At 42.5% G+C, this 18,677-nt stretch overlaps 2 protein-coding genes across 2 annotated transcripts in view; both read right to left on the bottom strand.

The window, feature by feature from the left end:
• Positions 1–15,910, bottom strand: part of DNAJB14 (DnaJ heat shock protein family (Hsp40) member B14) — a 29,272-nt gene extending 13,362 nt beyond the window's left edge. Inside the window, exons 1-3 of the mRNA XM_027894445.1 lie at positions 15,591–15,910; positions 9,687–9,861; positions 7–152 (exon numbers count right to left, since the gene is read on the bottom strand). Of these exons, the coding sequence (XP_027750246.1) occupies positions 7–152; positions 9,687–9,861; positions 15,591–15,723 (454 nt within the window). The 5' untranslated portion in view covers positions 15,724–15,910. The remainder of the gene's footprint in view (positions 1–6; positions 153–9,686; positions 9,862–15,590) is intronic.
• A 911-nt stretch (positions 15,911–16,821) lies between these two features.
• LOC114062703 (histone H2A.Z) lies at positions 16,822–18,437 on the bottom strand. The gene is made up of 4 exons (XM_027894439.1): positions 18,309–18,437; positions 17,958–18,071; positions 17,371–17,500; positions 16,822–17,223 (listed from the first exon to the last, which is right to left on the bottom strand). The coding sequence occupies exons 1-4, from the start codon at positions 18,435–18,437 to the stop codon at positions 17,162–17,164; spliced, it is 435 nt and encodes a 144-aa protein (XP_027750240.1). The 3' UTR covers positions 16,822–17,161.
• Between the last annotated feature and the right edge of the window lie 240 nt (positions 18,438–18,677).

Genomic DNA, 18,677 nt, shown 5'->3' with positions numbered 1-18,677 from the left:
TTTTACTTTTAAAAGCCTCTGTTGCTCCGGGTGCATGGTTTTTGTCTGGGTGGAATTTCAAAGCAAGTTTTCTATAAGCCTTCTTTAGGTCTTCTTCGCCTGCATCCTTTGACACCCCGAGGACTTCATAGTAATTTTTACATTTCTTTATACTGCAAAAGAAAATGAAGTAAAATGTTGCAAACAAAAAGATGTAAAAGTAGTATGTTAGAACACAGATGCAAATGAGGTTGCATTGCAACTGGTGCATTACATTACACCTCTCACTTTCAGTATAAAATATTTTGAAATATCCACTCTAGAAACAAAGAACGCCATTTTTCATAATAGAATCACTACTAAGCAAAATAAACTACTGTACTCAAAATTACTGACTATATACATTTCTTTTTTACCTATTCTGCTGTAGAACTACCACAGCTGTAAGAAAGGATTTCATTCTGCAATTACTGTAGCACTTCCTCATCCCCAATTATACTAATATTGGTGTTAATAATGCATGAAAAGAAGATTCTAAATTTTCCTTGCAGAGCTAGCAGGTAGGAAGGCCTGTTTCCACTGCAAACAGTGAACACCCTTCAGTACACACATAAAACAAACCAAACAATACCTCCCTTTCTCCAAACAAAAGTCAAGCCATAACACCATTCAAGCATTCACTCTTCAGGGAAATAAGACATGTGAAAATACTTTTGCTGCTGGGAATGCACCTGGATCTTTAACAATCTTTCTGTAAGTGTTTATGTAAATTCAAAGGAACAATTATATATTCGGCTCATCCCATACATTCAAGTGTAGCTTTTATTTTAAAACTCTGAAAACTCAGAAATACTCTTCTTGTAGGCTGTCTCACCCAGACAAGGAAAGCAAAATCTGGAAATGATGTAATCATTTGGTATACTTTACAATCCTCAGAAGAAAGAAAGAGCAGTTACAGGGGAAGAGAGAACACTGATTCTGTGTGGGTAGGAAGAACTGACCAAACCAATAAATATACCTTAAAAATCAAACCAAGTTACTTGGGCAAGAATTCAGAAACCTAGAAAAATAAGGCTGAATCGTAACCTTGCACTGCAGAAATGAGGCGTGCTGACATTGGGTGCATACCATAAAAATAGGGGGCTGGTCTGAGCAAGAAATAGAAATCCATCCATAAATATTTTAAAAGCTTTATGTTAGTGTCTTCATGTGGCTGTAACTGTATCTCTATTATTTTAAATACACAAATTTCTACATAAATATGGGTTTAATGTTGCCAAGACTATACACAGGGCAGCCAAGTGGAAAAAAAAGGTGGCAAGCAAACCTTTGGCATTCTCATGAAAGAACTATGGGTAGCCTGTAATTAAGGGAATGAGAGCATCAGAAGTACAACCACACCATCATGTGTGGTCCTTCCTAGTTCACAAATTGATCAAATCAAGTTTCATATGAGGGATCCTGTTTCCTGTGTTCAAATAATACAAGCTTTTATGGAAGTCTTGGTGTAATGCTCACAAGAGCACTGAATTGAATGTTCACAGGCATCTGCCAACACAAACATCCTGTGAAATAAATATAGCTCATTATATTGAAGTAACATTTAATAAGCTCCAGTTAGGAAGCTGATTAACTAAAAAGAACACAGTGAATCCATCGAGAAAGAAAGGAAAGAAAATACATTAAATTATACTCTGAGTACTGGTAACTTTTGTTTCGTAATTTGTACAAGCAGAAAAAAATGTGGTAGTGTACTCATCCCTTTATCCTTAGCCTCAGTACCTGGATGACTTATGAACTCTGTCAAGAACAGGTAGCTTTACTTAAACATGCAACAGTATCAAATTAAGCTTTTATTTAATGAAATTGCTATCTCAGCATCAAATCTAAGTTCTCTTCAGTAACTCAGTTTCTGAATTACTTGTTTGTGGACCAGACTGTTCAGAATTTTGGTTGATATAAAATTACATAGCAAGGCAACAGGGCATCCTCAACAACTCTGTCCCTCAACAGACAAATATAGGAATTTGTCATGAAAGGAACAGACGTGAAAAAATAAAACGGTGAACGCTTACTTATTTGCAGACCTGATGTGCATTATTTCACAACTCTAGGATGCCAAGAGAAGAAATATGGAAAAACCCCCACCAACACGCTAACCTGTTCTTCTAACCTCCCAAAACTCACTTGAGAATTCCCTCCTATTCACAACCAGCGAAAGTTCCACAGTGGGCAACCCTCAAGGGAGAAGCAGGAATGGTATCAATCAGAAGATGTTTAGGTCAGCATGTGATCCACCAGCTTCAGACACCATGATCTGCTTAGAGCCAGTGCATCAAACCAGATCTGCTCCCTGATGAGAAAGTGCAGGGAGAAACCTGCCCCGTGGGTCATATCCAAAGGATTAAGGCAATCACCTCCATAAAACAGCTATCCCGAACCTGGTCCACAAATGAGGTATTGTTATTATCAAGAAACAAGTGTCCAGCCAAGGTATATCACATTTCTCTTTTCTCTTTGCAAGTCTTTCCTAGCGATTGCTTTGTTAAACGAAAAATTCTGCACACACAGCTGTGGAACATGCATACCCACATGGCAATTTTACAGAGTTTAGCATGACTTTGGATTAGGCAGATCAAACTTTAAGGATAAAAAACGTTAAATTACTGTACAAATGCACAAGGGCCAAAACCCGTATCTAAGCCAGGAATTCTCAGCAATGACCTTATGCTATGAAGCCCTTGCGATATTAGCCAACAGTTTTATACCACTGCTTGGCCACTTCAAAGCAAAAAGCATCTGGACTGCAAGTAGCTAGCACCTAGTTAATGCAGTTTCGTACTGGGAGGGAGTCAGTGACTTTCGCCAGGAGGTCCCAGACAGAGCACCATTCAGGGCAATCATTACAGGGTAACACCTCAGTCGTCCCCCCCTCAGCAAAGTCTATGAGAGCTTTGGACCAAAACTTGTACTGCAGCTGCTTTGTACTGGGGATGATGGGACAAGCAAAGATGATGAAAAGATGTTTTCCAATTAAACAAAGTTATTGATGTTTGTGATGCTCTCCTGAGAGGCAAAACTTTTGATGCATCCCAAACTCAACTCGGTAAGGCAGTTTATCACAGGACAAACTGTAGGGGATCAACCAGGACATCTCACCAGATCCTCAGGTCACATGTGCTGTGCAGTCACTGAAGCCCCACCACAGCCTGGCATGCCCCATCCCTCCCTATCCTTAAACTGATGGGGATCACAGGCTTTGCACAGAGATTCGCCAAGTCTTCTTCCCCCAAACTCCACTATCCCAATGAAAAATGTCTCTCCATCTGCCGGAAGCTGTTGAAGGCCATGGTCAATTTGATCCTCATCCTTCAGCAGATGCAGACCTTTTTGGACATATTCCTCACCCTTTCTCTCTAGTGGGCTGACAACTGACAATGCTCAGTCAGCCAGAATCCCTCATCTTCACCACTGAACTCTCCTGTGGAGATTTGTCACAGGAGGGTAGATGGGTGGTAGGATCCATCCCTTTCCCACTTCTCTCTTATTGCAGGGCACACAACATCAGCCAGCAGAGGTAGGCTACAATAAAGAGTAAACCCAGAGGAGGTTTTGGAAAAGCCCAGTCACTGATGTTACCTCTGGATTTTAACTGCACCTGAAACCCCTGTCCTGCAACACTCTCAGCATGAACAACTAACTTCCTCAATGCTGCATTTCAAATTGTTGTCTTGCTGCCCCTTAAGGTACTGTACTTTCTACTGCTAATTTTCTTGCACATGTAAACTCTACACAGATGTTTCTTTTCAAAAATCCAGTGTACACATCACTTGTTCACTGACTGGTCATTTTGCATTGAATGTTTTTTGTTGTGGTCGTTGTTATTTATTTATGGCTTACTGGAAGTCTGGTGTTTTTATGCATACTTTATTTGGGGTTTTGTTTTTTGTGAAGTGTTTATCTTGTGCTTTTCATTCCTGGTTGGATCACTTCTGTATCTGAATGACTATAAAATTATTTCTGTTGTATAGGTAATTTCTGTCCTTGTTGAATTGTTAGTCCCCTGCCAACACCTCGGCACCATCCTTCTGCTTAACAGATTTGCTGGCTCTTTTAAGAGGGCACATTGCTGGATGTTCCTGAAATAATATATGACTTTTAGAGAATAGATTTCTCAAACAGCATGAGAGCAAGCAATGGCCTACATACATGCCCAGTCTGGTGACAGAGGTAAGTTGCCGTGACTCACAAAGCTCCGCTATCTGAGCACCTGCAGCAGAACTGGTCAGCCAGCTTGAACCTGGAGTAACTACCAATTCTGCTTGACACTGGGCTCCTCTCCACGCTGTGACAGCTGGCAGTAGAGGAAGCCCCTCAGGTCCTGAAAAGTCTGTTCTCACCTGCAGAAATTCTGAGGCTACTACCACTGGTTCTCCTGTGACTACAGAATGACGTGATCCTACTGGTGTGCTTATTGGTTCACTTTTCAAATCTACAATTCAGATTAGGTCAGCATTGACAGCTTTTATCAGATTAACAAAACCTACTGGAGATGTTTGCATTTCTGTATCAAATACCCACAGCAATCCACAATCACGATGTTTTGAGTATGACTAGGTATTCCAAAGAGCCTTCCAAAGCCTCTGTCTACATGCACAGACACAGCCCTAAAGAGGAATACTTTGACCACAATCTCCAAAGGTTGTGAGGGCAGTCACAATTATTTCTCCCAATGGTAAACTGAACTGAGCAGGGCAGTGAGCAGCAATGTGAACAGTATGACAAAGAACTGAGCAAGAGGAAGCTACACTGACATCTGATCCTAGAGTTGAGCAGAAAAACACGGTAAAATGCAGACCAATTTCTATACAGGTCAAATTTCCAGTGATGGCAGAGGGCCTGATGCAAATGGTATCTTGCAGCTGAATTGGGAATGTGCCAGTCACAGTTTGGGTGACATAAGCGTGGCCTGCAAAAAATGCTCTAGATTGGGAAGAGAAGGTCACAGTGCTGTTGAGAAACTCAAGCTGGTACCAGCATATCCCTAGTTTCTGAAACAATTGCACCAAAAATTTCAGATCTCTGTTGTACTGACAGTTTCGATACGACATCTAAGTAGTTGCTCTGGCATGTACCTGATCAGTTTGTTTCTACTGTGTGTATTATATGAAATACTCAAGGCTGTGTTTACATCAGCATACTTTTCTCCAATTTTATTTAGGCTTTTAGTTATAAAAAGTGTAGATTAAAGGCAGGAGCTTTCTGACAAAGTCCATCATATCTTCAGTGCTACTTTTCCATGACAGGCTCTATGAATATGATTTTCACCTTAATTTCTCAACCATTCAACCAGGTATTTCAACAGTTCATAGTAATTTTACAGCCTAATTAAAGGCATGCCCTCATTTCTTTGCTCTGTTGGTTTGAGGGGTTTTTTTCCATTGCATTACATGTTGATTGCTCTTATTAAACCACTTTCAGTGAATTATCTTCTTGACCCCATGCTAGAAAAGAATCACTATATCTCTTTTTGCTGAATTTGCAGAAGCCTCAGCAGAATGCCTGGAAAGTTAGTCACACAACTTACACTCCTCCTAGTCTGATTCATGAAATGGGTAGAGGCAATTTTTTGGTTTAGTACATGAATTCAAAATCAAACTACTGATTATTCTTAACCACTACTGGATGACACTTCATCTTGCCTTGCAAGGTTTCTACAGAATTCATGCCTCTATTGGTTTGTATCTCAAAGATATAAATATAAAATTTAATTTTTGTGTTTTCTTCCAAGAAGCAGGCACTGACAAGGCAGAAAAAACAGTATTCTGACAAAGTATTCATAAGACAGCAATCCAACTCTAGCATCTTAGCATGGCAGTTACCTTTCAGATGTGAAAAAGGTAATATGTAATATACACTATGGCTTATTCACTAAAAAGAGACCAAAGAGATCAAAGACTATATGAATTTTAAGATAATTTAAAAACAGCCTGTATAAATCATTGAACATATACATACATGTGTCAGAAAGTATTTTTTTAAATCATGTAGCAGACAACAGATAATACACACTTTGCAGCATAAAAAGAAATAGAAATTAATACACAGCAGGCAAATGATCCTTTTTTTTTTTAATTTCATGCTAGTCCACAAGAAGGGTCTGCACACTTGGTATGAATGGGCAGATATTAAGAGCAGAATTTTTTTTAGAGTAATTAAGAACTTTGATAACTAATCCAACCAGCACTTCTTCAGTTAAGTGAACTAGAAGAAAAAGAAAAGTTTAAATTTACTTTTTTTTTACAAAAATGTTTCATTTCTTTATCTCAGCAAAAAATGCTACATGAGGGAGTGAAGGAATTGCTTTAAAGCAAAGATCACAAAATCTAAAAGTAAATTCTCTCTTTTTTTTGTTGTGCACACGATTCTCACACATTTGTCTTAAGCTGACATTGCTCGGGTAGCTTTCAATTGCCAAGAGACTTCTAGGGCACTTGCTCTAAAAAGATGTTAAGTCTGCTATGGGTCCTAAGATATTTCTGTCAGTCTCTTGTCAATATCTCTGACATGCAGATCACCTAAAGGTGTTAAGGCAACTTCATCCAGTTCTCAGTGGCAAGAATCATTAAGAAAAAGATGCATGCACTACAGATGATATTTTCAAAGCACTTCAATTTAAAAGCAACAAAGTGCTTTGGTACATCGCAAGCTTCAAGCCATCACACAAACAGTGAGCATGGTTCCCACAAGGAAGAATGCGTTTCCCAGCAGTTATGCAATCAGTGGAAATATATTACATCTTACGCTTCTCCCCGTTGAGCAACTTACAAGCTCATGTAATGCTCTACAGAACTGTTATGGTAGCTTCCTAGTGAGTAGTGTCCCCTGTGTATGTGGGAAAAATAAAACCAGCACAGAGATGCTTGTTTGTATTTATATCTACTCACGTTAATAGAGTAACCTTGATGAAAATTAATACAGTTAAATGAGTTATATTGCTCCAAGCAAACCTTCACTATGCTTCTTAAATCTATTGTCACAAGCAGATTCCAGAAAGCTCGACAATGCCAGGAACTCTAACCAGTGATCCAAGCCAGAGAGCTCAGTCAGTCCCCTCGTCCAACTGCTTACTGAAGTTTACAACAAAAGTCTTGGAAATGGCATGTGTAGTTAAAGCAGGAACACTTTCTCTATACTTACATTCAATTACTAATAAAAACCAAAAACTCCTAGAGGGAAGAATACTTGAGGATAATCACTATCTTTCAAATCATACAAATGCAAACCAACTTTGTTTGTCAAGAGTCAAAATTCACGGTGAGAGTCAGAATTTATTAGAGTTTGAAGAATTTGCTACCCTGCTATCTAGAAATTTCTTTCCTTACAGGAAGAAAAGACAGAAATCAGTTACAAAATACTATTTAAAGCCTCCTCTTTTCACACAGTATTTCTTTAACCAATTCAAAAGTCTGAAAACCATTCTGCTGTGGTATGGCAGAAACATATGGTGGTGACAAGCTCTACTCTCCGAAGAATACCCTCCCTGAGGGGCAAATTTCATTTAACTGGAAAAGTCTGGGGCCTGACTGAAGCAATAACATATGCAGCCTGTCATGTTTCCAGCTAGGAAGCTCATTCTCACTGTGGTTTAAACATAAACTTTCTCTCAGCTATCATCACTGAATGTGTTATATTTTTCCATGAAGTTTTAGCCCCTTTAGCCATACTTAACTCTGTTCTCATTAACAAGGCACACGTTTTTTAATTCTTAACCACAAATTTTTTAAGTGGTTTGCTGATGTGCACAAATGACAACATGACAAACTTTTTCAAAACTTGCAATACGAACTGGAGACTTGCTCTGTTGATCATTGCACATCTAAACCAAAATTCAGTCTCTCTCCAAAGGTTTATAAACTGCTATATTAAAGGGTGGTAGCATTACCCAAGCTAAGCGAGGATACTGTTTTAACACGATTTTAAGTGGTATGTAAAATACAAACAAACAAACATGGGTTGGTTTGTAAGCTATTATAATTGTTTGTTTTGTAAAGATATCGGTAGGTTTTAAAAACCTGTATTTCATATTCAACATTCAATATTCTTGAGGCAATGTTGCATCAAGATTATCCTCAATGTGCAACTTCTGTGAATACCCCTAACTCCAGTTCTGATCTCAACAAACTGGATTAAGTTTATCTGGCATCTAGGGAATCCCTTCAAGGAAGCAATACTCAATTACACAAAAGCCTACCAGAGAGAAAAATTGGCTCTACTTCATCATTTCAGTCAGGACAAAGCAGACACCATACCTTCTGGTAAAACAAACAAAAAGATCTTGCAGAGAGCCTGATGTCAAAGCAGACTGGAGCTCAGAGTGGCACGTCACAGGTGAGTGAATACTGGCAGCAATAAGAGCCTTCCTTGTAGCAGCTTTCCAGAAGTATGTTACATGTCTTAATTTGATCTAAGCCTCATTTTACAGAGGACTTTCTGGGTATTTTTGTCTCACACGTGTATCTACACACACAGACATTCTGCACTTATTTTAACAGCTGGTACAAGGCGGCTAAAGATGTACATCCTTATTTGGGTTTCACTTCAGATGCATCATGAAGAGCAATAACATTAATTAAGCATAAAATGATGGCAAATGAAACGCTACAGTCAATAACAACACCAAGAGAATAACCATGTCAGAGGTGCTGCTGCCAACCTGTCTGAATGCAAAGCTTCTGTATCAACAAATAAAAGCTACTTTTTCCTCACTGTTAGCACAGCTGAACAGATTACTGAACTTCGGTAAAAGACTCCAAAATAGTATCAACAGTAAAATGTATTTCACACATGCACACAAAAAAAAACTCTCACAAATTTCTGTTTTGCACAACAGTTCATCCAATCTACACAAACTAGGAGATGAGCACTTCTTCATTTCCCTTCAAGCTCTCTTGAAAATATTTGGGGTAGGCTTACCTGAAAATACAGGTGGGTTTTGAGGTGTGTAATTTTAGAATGGCTATATCCATACTCCTTTACCAGAAACCAGGGCACATATCAAACAATATTTTTCTTGCTCCTACAGCCAGCAAGTGTATAGTGATAACATGACTTAAGAGTTCCTTGCCTCAAAAGGACATTTTCATTGACTTGTTTCTTTTTGCACATTCTCCTTTCGTGATGCCACCCCATCTCAATACTATCAAGCTGCACTAAGTCCAGAGTTTATAATGCAACTCAGACTCTGTGTTTCAGTGCTTCTCACACAACTTTACTTTCAGAACAAAACCATTTTAGTGCTCATCTAAGACCAACCTGTACAAGAAGATTAGCTTGAAAATAAACTTCAGGAGTGAGCATGTATCTTCAGCATAAAAATATTTATTAGAAACACTGTCCTCCAAGTCGTACTACAGAATTTTCATCACTTCTTCCATTTACCGTGAGATCTACTTTGTAACTATTTTAAGTATAAACATTACATAAAGTAAAACTGATGGTTTAAAGAAAGGAGTATCGTCATTCTTGCAGACAGTGACAGCATCCCATCCAGTGTTTAAAAACCAGCAAAACTCTCCTATTCCTTTCAGCTACCATTCAGTAGAAGTAATTCTTTTAACTAACCTTGAATTTCCTGTGGCTTTTTTAGATGCTAAATACATAAAACACAGAATGAAAAGCAGTGACACATTTAAGCAAGGCCATACCTTAAAACTCCTTCCATTTGGTCTTTGGTGTAGCCTTTTCCAGTTTCACCTGCAGCAGATGCATTGCTCTCCTTCGTGCTATTGGGCTTACTTTGATCACTGCTACTGGCTGGTTTTCGGCAGTAAGCGCCTCCCCCAGCAGTACTTCCATTCTTCATAATAGCTTCCAACAAAACTATAAAAACAACAGTATATCATGGTATCATTACAGGTATTAGTGATGAAGTCAGGGCTCTCAAATATCTTACATGAGAGCACCACATCATAAAAGACCAGCTGCTACATCTTCCTTTCTTGTTGATCATCACTTTGCTCCACAAATGTTTCTGAAGCCAGTCTAGCAGTGCCTTTGCATGGCAAAACTAAAGAAAGGTGTTTCACAATTAGTGACCAAATTCCCCTCCATCTCTGCCAAGCTAATGTAATACTGAAGAGAATTTGCCCAGGTCCTTCATTTCTAGATGTTTTTTAGAGGCATTGAAAACCTGTGCCTTGGGGTGAAAACATCAGAATGCCTGACTAAGCCACTGTAAATTGAAGCGGAACCAACCTAACACTAAAGAAACCGCAAATTATTCCACACAGAGACCAAGTTCATCTCCAGCTCATTTCAGTTGCTATAGTAGGTACCTACTTGTAACCTGAGCCATTATTGGCCACAAACTGATGCTTTACTCCTTCCAGGCAATACCAGCTGAAATTCAAACCACTGTTAAAATGCCACAAATAACTCAGGACTGGCCAACTATACCCAGCTCAAGACATGAATCTTGAAAACCTGTAAGCTTTTGCTAGATCTTGAAATCCTCTTTCCTTTCACGTTCCAAGAGATGTCAAATTCAACAGTTTTAATAAACATACATTAAGTCTGCTTTTCTTCTGAGATATAAGCCCATATTTTGGAGGTAATCTGTCTTACCTATGAATCAGAAACAATACCACTCTAACACAAGGGACTGCACACAAAGCATAATATAGATTCAAGATTATTAAATAGTCCAGCTTTCCTGAAAAGAAATCCCTTCAGAGCAAGATGGCAAACTACATAGGCCACATTTGTTTCATAATAAATGAGAGTCACTATCTGCATAGAAAAATGCTCTAAAAAAAACTGCAAAGGAAAAATGTCCCATTCATTGTGAAAGCATATTACAGCTTTAATCTTAAAAACACTTTCTTCCAGAAACTAGTGAGAAGATTCCTGAAGAGTTTTCTCCTAAATTAAAAATTCTCCTCTGCCTAGCATGTCTCTCTTAGAGCAGCAGAAAACTGGGATCCTACACATCATAGCTTGTATCTCACTGAAGCACAGGAAAGAAAAGAAAGTTTTGTTTAAAAGGAGAATCACCACTTAGTCCTAAGATGTGCTTCTTAAATACTCCCCACTATTTACTTTTAAATTCACTTACTGCCCAGTGGTCACAGCAGACTGAAGCCCTGAATAGCTACACTCAGCCTGAACAAAAAAGTCAGCTGACTTCAGTGCTGGTCCTGCACTCGTGCCTGCCTCAGCAGGACTCATCAACTGATCACATTGGGCTTTTTACTGCAGAAATGAAGAAACAACTAAGATTTAGAGGTATAGTTGTAACAGAGGGCATGCTTTCACTACAAATGAAATGAGGTGCTTGAAAACAGAAGAGCTGTAGTGGCATTGTGGATTAGAACTGAAGCACCTATTCGGTATTTGCAATACTTGATCCTGGTATCATCCGCTGTGGCACTTGAAGTTCTGAGGTAAATGAAGCAATAACAACTCCAGAGGTGACCAGATCTGCAGGTTAAGAACTAATGAAGAACAGAGTTTTGAACAGACAGTGCCCTCAGAATGAAGCATTTTCAGTCCGAATGCACTCCAAACAAGTGCTAACAGAAAAAAAAAAAAATTATTTTTTTCTATCCGCTGAGTATGACATTTAATATTGGCAGAATGCGGAATCCCATTGAACATGTAACCCTGACTTCCCCTATTGAACTGACGCTCAAAAGTTTTGCAACTCCTGCTTTTATATTGGCACTTCTCTAGAAATTTCCCATCCCTGCACCAACGCTTGTGCAGAATCAGTGCAGGCAATAATGGCAGAAGTGCAGGCATAGGCAATGGTTTGCATTTTTAACATCCAGCGTCTCTTCACGGCGAGTGTAGCTCTAAATCTCTTAGTGAATTGGTTTGGCTGCAGTATACTTTCAACATTGCTATTTCACCTTCTCAGACTTCACAAGGGAGCTGCATTGCTGAGAAGACAATGCAGGGTGGTTAAAAAAAATAAAATTCAACTATCTAAGTGTGCACTTCTTAAAATAGCAGGACAGTATAAACAAACATGCTATTGTTTCATGTTGAAAAAGAAAACCGTACAAAGGGTATGGGGCCATTGCTTTCTTCACAGAAAAGATATAGTTGAGATATTCAGGAGCAACTCTGACTTTTCCATGTAGTGCCAGTGATAACACCAGCTGTTAGAACTGTAGTATTAACAGTGTATTAAAGAAAGCTTTCACCGTGCATCTACATATTTTAAAAAAGGACATACAAAGAACCAAAGACTTATTTTGTTAGCAGGTAAGACAACGAATCTTATCTCTGAATGTGTCTGAAGCCTCTCTTGTGTGTACTATTACCCACTGTTGAATGAAAGATCCTTGAACTGCATTTGGTTCCATTATGCATTGAACTTGACCCCCCCTCCTTCACTAATGGAAGAACTGTTTAATTCAGGATTTGTCCTATTGCAACAGCCTAAAAGCTAAGGTGATGACATGCTCCCAAAAAATTTGTTTTTAAAGGCAACATCAGAAATAGGGCAAGAAAACCTTCAGAAGCACTGAAAAATAGTTTCCCTTGATGTTGTTTTGTCTTCAAACAGAATGGCACCTAAGTTTGGAAAGGACATCTTGTCCTTTGTTATCAGTAAATCCACTCTTACAAATCTTTTCCAGACAAGCAATTAGTTTCCGCTCAGTTTTAAGACGAATCATTATCAAAAATCAAACCATTTTTTGAACAGGTGAACTGTAAACCAGTTTTCTAGCAAAGAGTGACGTCAACATAAAACTGCTACTATGAAGTCATTAGCTAAGCATCAGTAAATAAGCACTGACCTTACATTTCACACTAGTAAAGCCTTAAAATAGCACAGCTGCAGTCAGCGTATTTCAGGCAGAAGCTTTGTTTGTCAAAACTAAACTTCACTGATGAATGAACTAGTGCTGCATGCCCTTTAAATGCAAATGTTGCCAAAAGCAAATCACACATAGTATTGTTTTAGAGACAATAGTTACAACCTATTCTCTGTCCTTTTATAATCCACTAGGACACTGGGAGGAGGAAGCTCCCACCAGTAAAAGATTCAGCACTACCATTCTCATGGCTTTTATGACTGACAGAACATCGTTTGTGAAATGGTGGGCAATTGTTCTCAAAATTATACTGAAGATATAACATATGAAGGATCTGTGACTTCAGTGAGAAATTGGTGCAAGCTACCTTCTAATTCATACCCCAAAGAGAAAGTAAGTGAGCACATTGGAGTTGCACCATATTGTCCTATCATGGTAAAAAACCCAACACATTTTGACTGTAAAATAAGAGTTTGTGTTCAAACTAAAAAGGCTCACAAAAACCTTAACTCTTCTTTCTCTCTGGTAAGTGCTATGGCACATTTTTAACTACATGAATTATGAATTACAGGTTTTTTTTCTTCAAGTGCCCCCCCATCTAATTTATCTAGATGTCAATAGGAGTAATTTCATTTGTTCTTAGTCACTGTAAAATGCCAGTTCTAACATACTGCACACCTTCCAGCTCCTGTCCTGAAAAAAGGACATTCTGTGTCCTTGCAGCTTACTGCACCTTTAGCAAGGCCATTTAAGTGCCTCAAAAACTTTAAAACCAAATTAAATTCAATCAGTTGGTGTTGTTTTGGGAGGAATGAGATGAGTTTAAAAGAATTAACAACCTCCACAGCTAGAAAACTGAAGCACAATATTACAAGTTTACAGAGTCCCCTAATTTCTAAGTACCTAGTTCAAATCAGGCCTAGGGTACCACTGAATTTTTTCATTGGTATTAGGGCATCTACAATTCTCATTATCTTCAGATGGAGCTTTAACTGCCCACCAGTTCCACAAACCAGGCCCTTGTTTCAAGCTGAATACCTGAAAAAGGAAGCACAAACAATTAGCCGGTCACTAACGGAAATGGAGTGACTTACTTAACATCACAGAGAAATTCTGTGAAGCATTTAGTTTCAGGACACAATTCCTCAGATTACAGTCCACTGTCATAACCACAAAACCATCTTCTTTCCACCAGGTCTGTACCTCATTTGTGACTCACTTTTACTAATTTCCACAGTGAATAAAACAAGTGTCCTACAGACAATAGCCTAATTAGCCATCTATTTCTTGCACTGAATACTTTTTAGTGGTGGTTATGTAGTGGCAGTCCTACTTAAAAAAAACCCAAACGCTCAAAACAAACTAGATGGAGATTTTTTTTCCCTGAAAGCTACTGTAACTATTATCTTGGAGATATAAGAGGGTAATGACCTACGTGAAGCAGACAAAGCTATCTGCTCTCCTTGGTGAAAGAAGCTGAACTGAAACTCTCTGCCTTCCTGCCTCCTGACCCACACAGCTTCCAGAAAGCTGAAAGTACGTTCATGCATGTCGTCTTCTCTAGCCATAGACTTTAAGGGGAGTATGACAGCATCTACATTGTCTTGTAGGAGAAAAACCAAACACTTGAAAAATTAAACATTGTTAAAAAAAAAAAAAAAAAAAAAGCACAGTGAGACCTTCACTTATTGTTTGCATATAAAAAGCAGTCAGGAGAAAAAAGAGGCCCAAAAATGTTCACTGAATCTGCTCACCCGACTTAAAAGGCTTTACTACAGAATAAAATGCAGCATAGAAAACTTCCAGTCAGGATTTTGCCCCAGAGTCATGTTCCAGAAATGGCAAATGCTGAGGACTTTAGGTCAGTACAGAGAACTGAAGTTGTTCCTACTCGTTCCACAGCACAGACCACGTAAGTGAGAACCAGAGGAACGCAACAAGTCACTGCTGCGTCCAAAGGTGTTTCCAGCTGACTTCTGGCACAGTGTAACAGGAAGACCCCAAGTCAAGTGACAGTTCCAGCGCACACTGAAACCTCACTATCGTTCCCTTAAAAAAATTATTTCTAAACACTTTTTGCTGGAAACATGCTAATTCTTTTTTTTTAATTTTTAGTACAGAATTAATTGTCAGATGAGCCAATGAAGGCCTAGGGGGAGCCACCTATCCCATTTTCCCTAGGAAGGGTAAACCCATGTGCAATTCCTACGTAGCTATGTACAACCAAAAGGGAACCAACAAAACCAAAACTGCAGGTAAATTATAGAATGAAGACATGGTCCTCTCCGGGACTGCAGCTCTTACTGCAAGCTGTTATCGAGGGGTAATTCACAGTGACAGCAGAAAGGCCAACACAGCCTGTCTCGGCCTGGGGCCTGAAATGTCCCGCTGTTAATCGGGGCTAAGCCTAGTCTGTATGGCTGCGTTTATACTGACGGCTGAGGGAGGAGGGGGAACGCGGGCGAGGCGCTGGGCCGGCCCTGGGGGATACCCTTGGGCGCGGGGGGAACCAAGCCCACTCCTCCGCACCGCCTGAGGCCAGAGGCAGGCACTAGCGGTGGGAATCCACCTGCTCTGAGCGCTGCTCCCGGGCACATCCTTTGGCCTCCTCTCCCCGCCGGAGCCCAGCCGGGCTGGCTCTGGGGGCAGGGTCGCGCTCGCCTCGGCCTGCGGGCCCCCCCCCGGGGTGCGGGGCCCCCCCGCCGACCGCCCTCCTGCGGGCCCCGCGCTCGCTGCGGGCTCGTCCCGACAACGCCGGGCAGTGGGGAGGGGGCCGGGCTTCACCTCGGGCCGTCTCGGTCGGGTAGAGTTTCTGCGCCTTGCCGAGGAAGCGGAGGGCGCGGTCGCGGTTCCCGGCCTCCAGCGCCTCCCGCGCGATCCCGATGCACTTCTCGGCCTCGTCCCGGTTCCCCTCCATGGGCTTCTCCTTCCGCCGCCTCCGCCCGCCGCAGCGCAGAGAGAAGGGGCCCGAAGCCAGAGCGGAGGCGGCCGGGGCGGAGGGCCCGCGAGCGGAGCGGGGCGTCGGGCGGGGTTCCCTCCCTCACTCCGCGGGGCTCCCTCGCTCCGCAGGGATCATCCCGCCGCTGCCGCAGCCCCGGCGCCGCTCCACCGGCATCCGCGCGGGCCGCTTCCGGGACCCGCCGCGCATGCGCCGCCCCGCCCACCCGGGGCCGACCGCTCACCCGGCCGGCAGGGGCGGGGACGGGACAGGAGCACCAGGATCGTCCCGGCCGAGAGCGACGCTGCCCCGCCCGCACGGCCTCGGGAAGGAGCCGCCACGATGGAAAAAAATACCGTGTGCGCTCCCGCACCGCTGTGAGAGAAGCCCGAGAGCTGCCGGTGCTTACGGGGCCTCAGGGTAGTTGTTAGCACCCTGTAATTAGCGATATCAATTACATCCCGGCAAGGACAGCGCTGCCGCGAAGGAAGCGCTCTCGGGCGCTGCTCCAGGGAAGCACCGCAGCGCTAGGAGGAGCGCAGTTAATATACAGGTCTAGCCAGCAGCTCCGATCTAGGTCACCGCCTCCCAGCTACAGTGCTGCGGCAGAGATTATTGCCTGCAAGAGCTTATAGAAACAGAAGAGCCTGGTCACAGCAAAAGCATCTCCCTGTGAAGCGTTTCACTGCTACAGATGCAGCTCTGGAAGGCCACTGCCCCCAGCCACACACAGTAACCATCCTCTTTGCTTCACCCCAAGGTTTCCCTGACCACAGCAATAAGCAGGGCTTTGCTGTAAAAATGAACGAGCAGAGAGCTGGAGAAGAACAGCTGAAGATGTGACCAGAACCCCTCCCTAATCCATTGCTACTGAAGATACTGCTGCATGGCAGGAGTTAAGGGCTGCTGCAGTACAGCCCCCTTGCTCACACACAGCTCTCCCCAGAGCTTATTCTACAGGCTGGAACAGTGAGAGGGGCCAGGCACTAACAAAGAAAATCAAGTGAAACACAGATTTTCAACATCCCTCCACCTCCTCCTCCCTGACAGACCCTTTTCCCCCTATGAAGAGACATATCAGTCTTGACATAACATTTATTGAGTATTTCCACTCTAGTGGATGAAACGCCTGTACAAAACCAAACATTTCCTTTACTTACTCAAACCAATCTAGAAACAGCCAACTCAATTAAAACCCACTACAAACACAATAGCTTCTTTGAAGCCATGGTAACACTTAAATACAGTTAAGACTTCAATGCAGAAATTTGGTTTGTTAGAAAGCTCAAGGGAGCTTCAGCTTCTTAAAGTTAAAAAAAGGCAAAATCGTGTTTCACAGATACAGTCCACTGGAATCACCAACACTGGACAAATTAAGTACTTCGAGTCCTGAGATAACAAGGAATCCTGGTATCCTTTAGACAGTCTTCTGTTGTCCTTTCTTGCCAATGAGAGACTTGTGGATATGCGGTATTACACCTAAGAAAGAGCAACAATTAAGACTTCATGATTTCTCAACAGTTTTCCTCAACTTTGTACTTCAAATGAAAATGACAGTACTAAGCAACCTGTAGTCTGAGGCATCTCCTCCACCCAACCACCACAAACAGCAAGCAATTGACATACCACCACCAGCAATTGTTGCCTTGATCAGAGAATCCAATTCTTCATCTCCTCTAATGGCAAGCTGCAAGTGACGGGGAGTGATACGTTTCACCTTCAAGTCTTTGGATGCATTTCCCGCCAGCTCAAGGACCTGGGACAAGACCATTTTTGAACAGTTACAAAATCAAGTGAGACCAACTGCACAGTCTCAGCTGTTTCAAATACCGTGTCACTGTTAGTGACACTGAGACAGCAAACAGTGCTTCTTCCAAGAGGGTTCCTCCTTTGGACCTCAGCGTTTAGTTTCCCCAATAAGAGAACGTTTACAGCAGATATGACATGCTGTAATGGCCCATTTGATAAGTTACTTCACACTTGCATTTTTCCTGCAAGTCACAGCACCAGATTTGCATGAAACGCAGAGCACGCATATTTCAGAGTCTTCTAATAATGTATGCACTTGAAATTCTGATAACGTATGCACTTGAAACTGGCTCAAAGCAAGTGAAGAGTTCATAACCCAGTCCAAACTGGCAAGATACAGCAGACTATGGTCATTATGGCATTTAGGACTTGACCAACTTGCTTGCACCCCCTGCAGATTTTACCTCAGCTGTCAAGTACTCCAGGATTGCTGCACTATACACAGCAGCGGTGGCACCCACACGTCCATGGCTGGTTGTCCTAGACTTCAGGTGCCTGTGGATGCGGCCAACAGGGAACTGGAAAAAAACCAGAAGCATGAACAGGCTGTGACGGCAGAAAGCCACTGCACAAAACCACATCCTGGGCTGCAAAGTCCCAGTGGCAGATGCACAAGCTGTGTTTCACTTGAAATTCCAGTGAAGGACACGGCATGTCATACTCACACCAGCAACTCCACAATTTGCATCACCAACCAGCAGACGGGAAGACCCGACGGACCTCTCCTCACCCCACATCCCAAGCCCCCTCCTCACCTGCAACCCGGCCCGCTGCGAACGGGACACCGCTTTGGTCTTGGTCTTCCCGGAGTCCTTCCCAGCTTTCCCGCCAGCCTGGCAACGCCAAGGGAAAAATCGGGAGTCGATGTCCCCAGCTCCGCGCATGCGCCCCGCTTTCCCCCCTCCCCCCACCCTCACGCGCAGCGCCGCACAGGCCGCTCCCCGCGCGCATGCGCAGCCGCCGCTCCCCCGTCCTGCTGTCCCCTTCGGCGCCGCTACGAGCGCGACCACCCCCCCCCTCCCCCGCCCCGCGCCCTCCCGCGCCCCTCCGGCCCGCGCTCCCCCGCCACCCCCCTCGGCCCCGACACCCCCCTCGGCGGCGGCAGCGCCACCACCACCCACCCA

The sequence above is a fragment of the Empidonax traillii genome, unplaced genomic scaffold (genome assembly GCF_003031625.1).
Source record: "Empidonax traillii isolate 1590-97213 ecotype Southwest subspecies unplaced genomic scaffold, ASM303162v1 scaffold427:size767076, whole genome shotgun sequence".
NCBI classification, from domain to species: Eukaryota; Metazoa; Chordata; class Aves; order Passeriformes; family Tyrannidae; genus Empidonax; species Empidonax traillii.
Note: the sequence above shows the minus strand (reverse complement) of the source record. Positions and strands in the feature narration are given on the sequence as shown.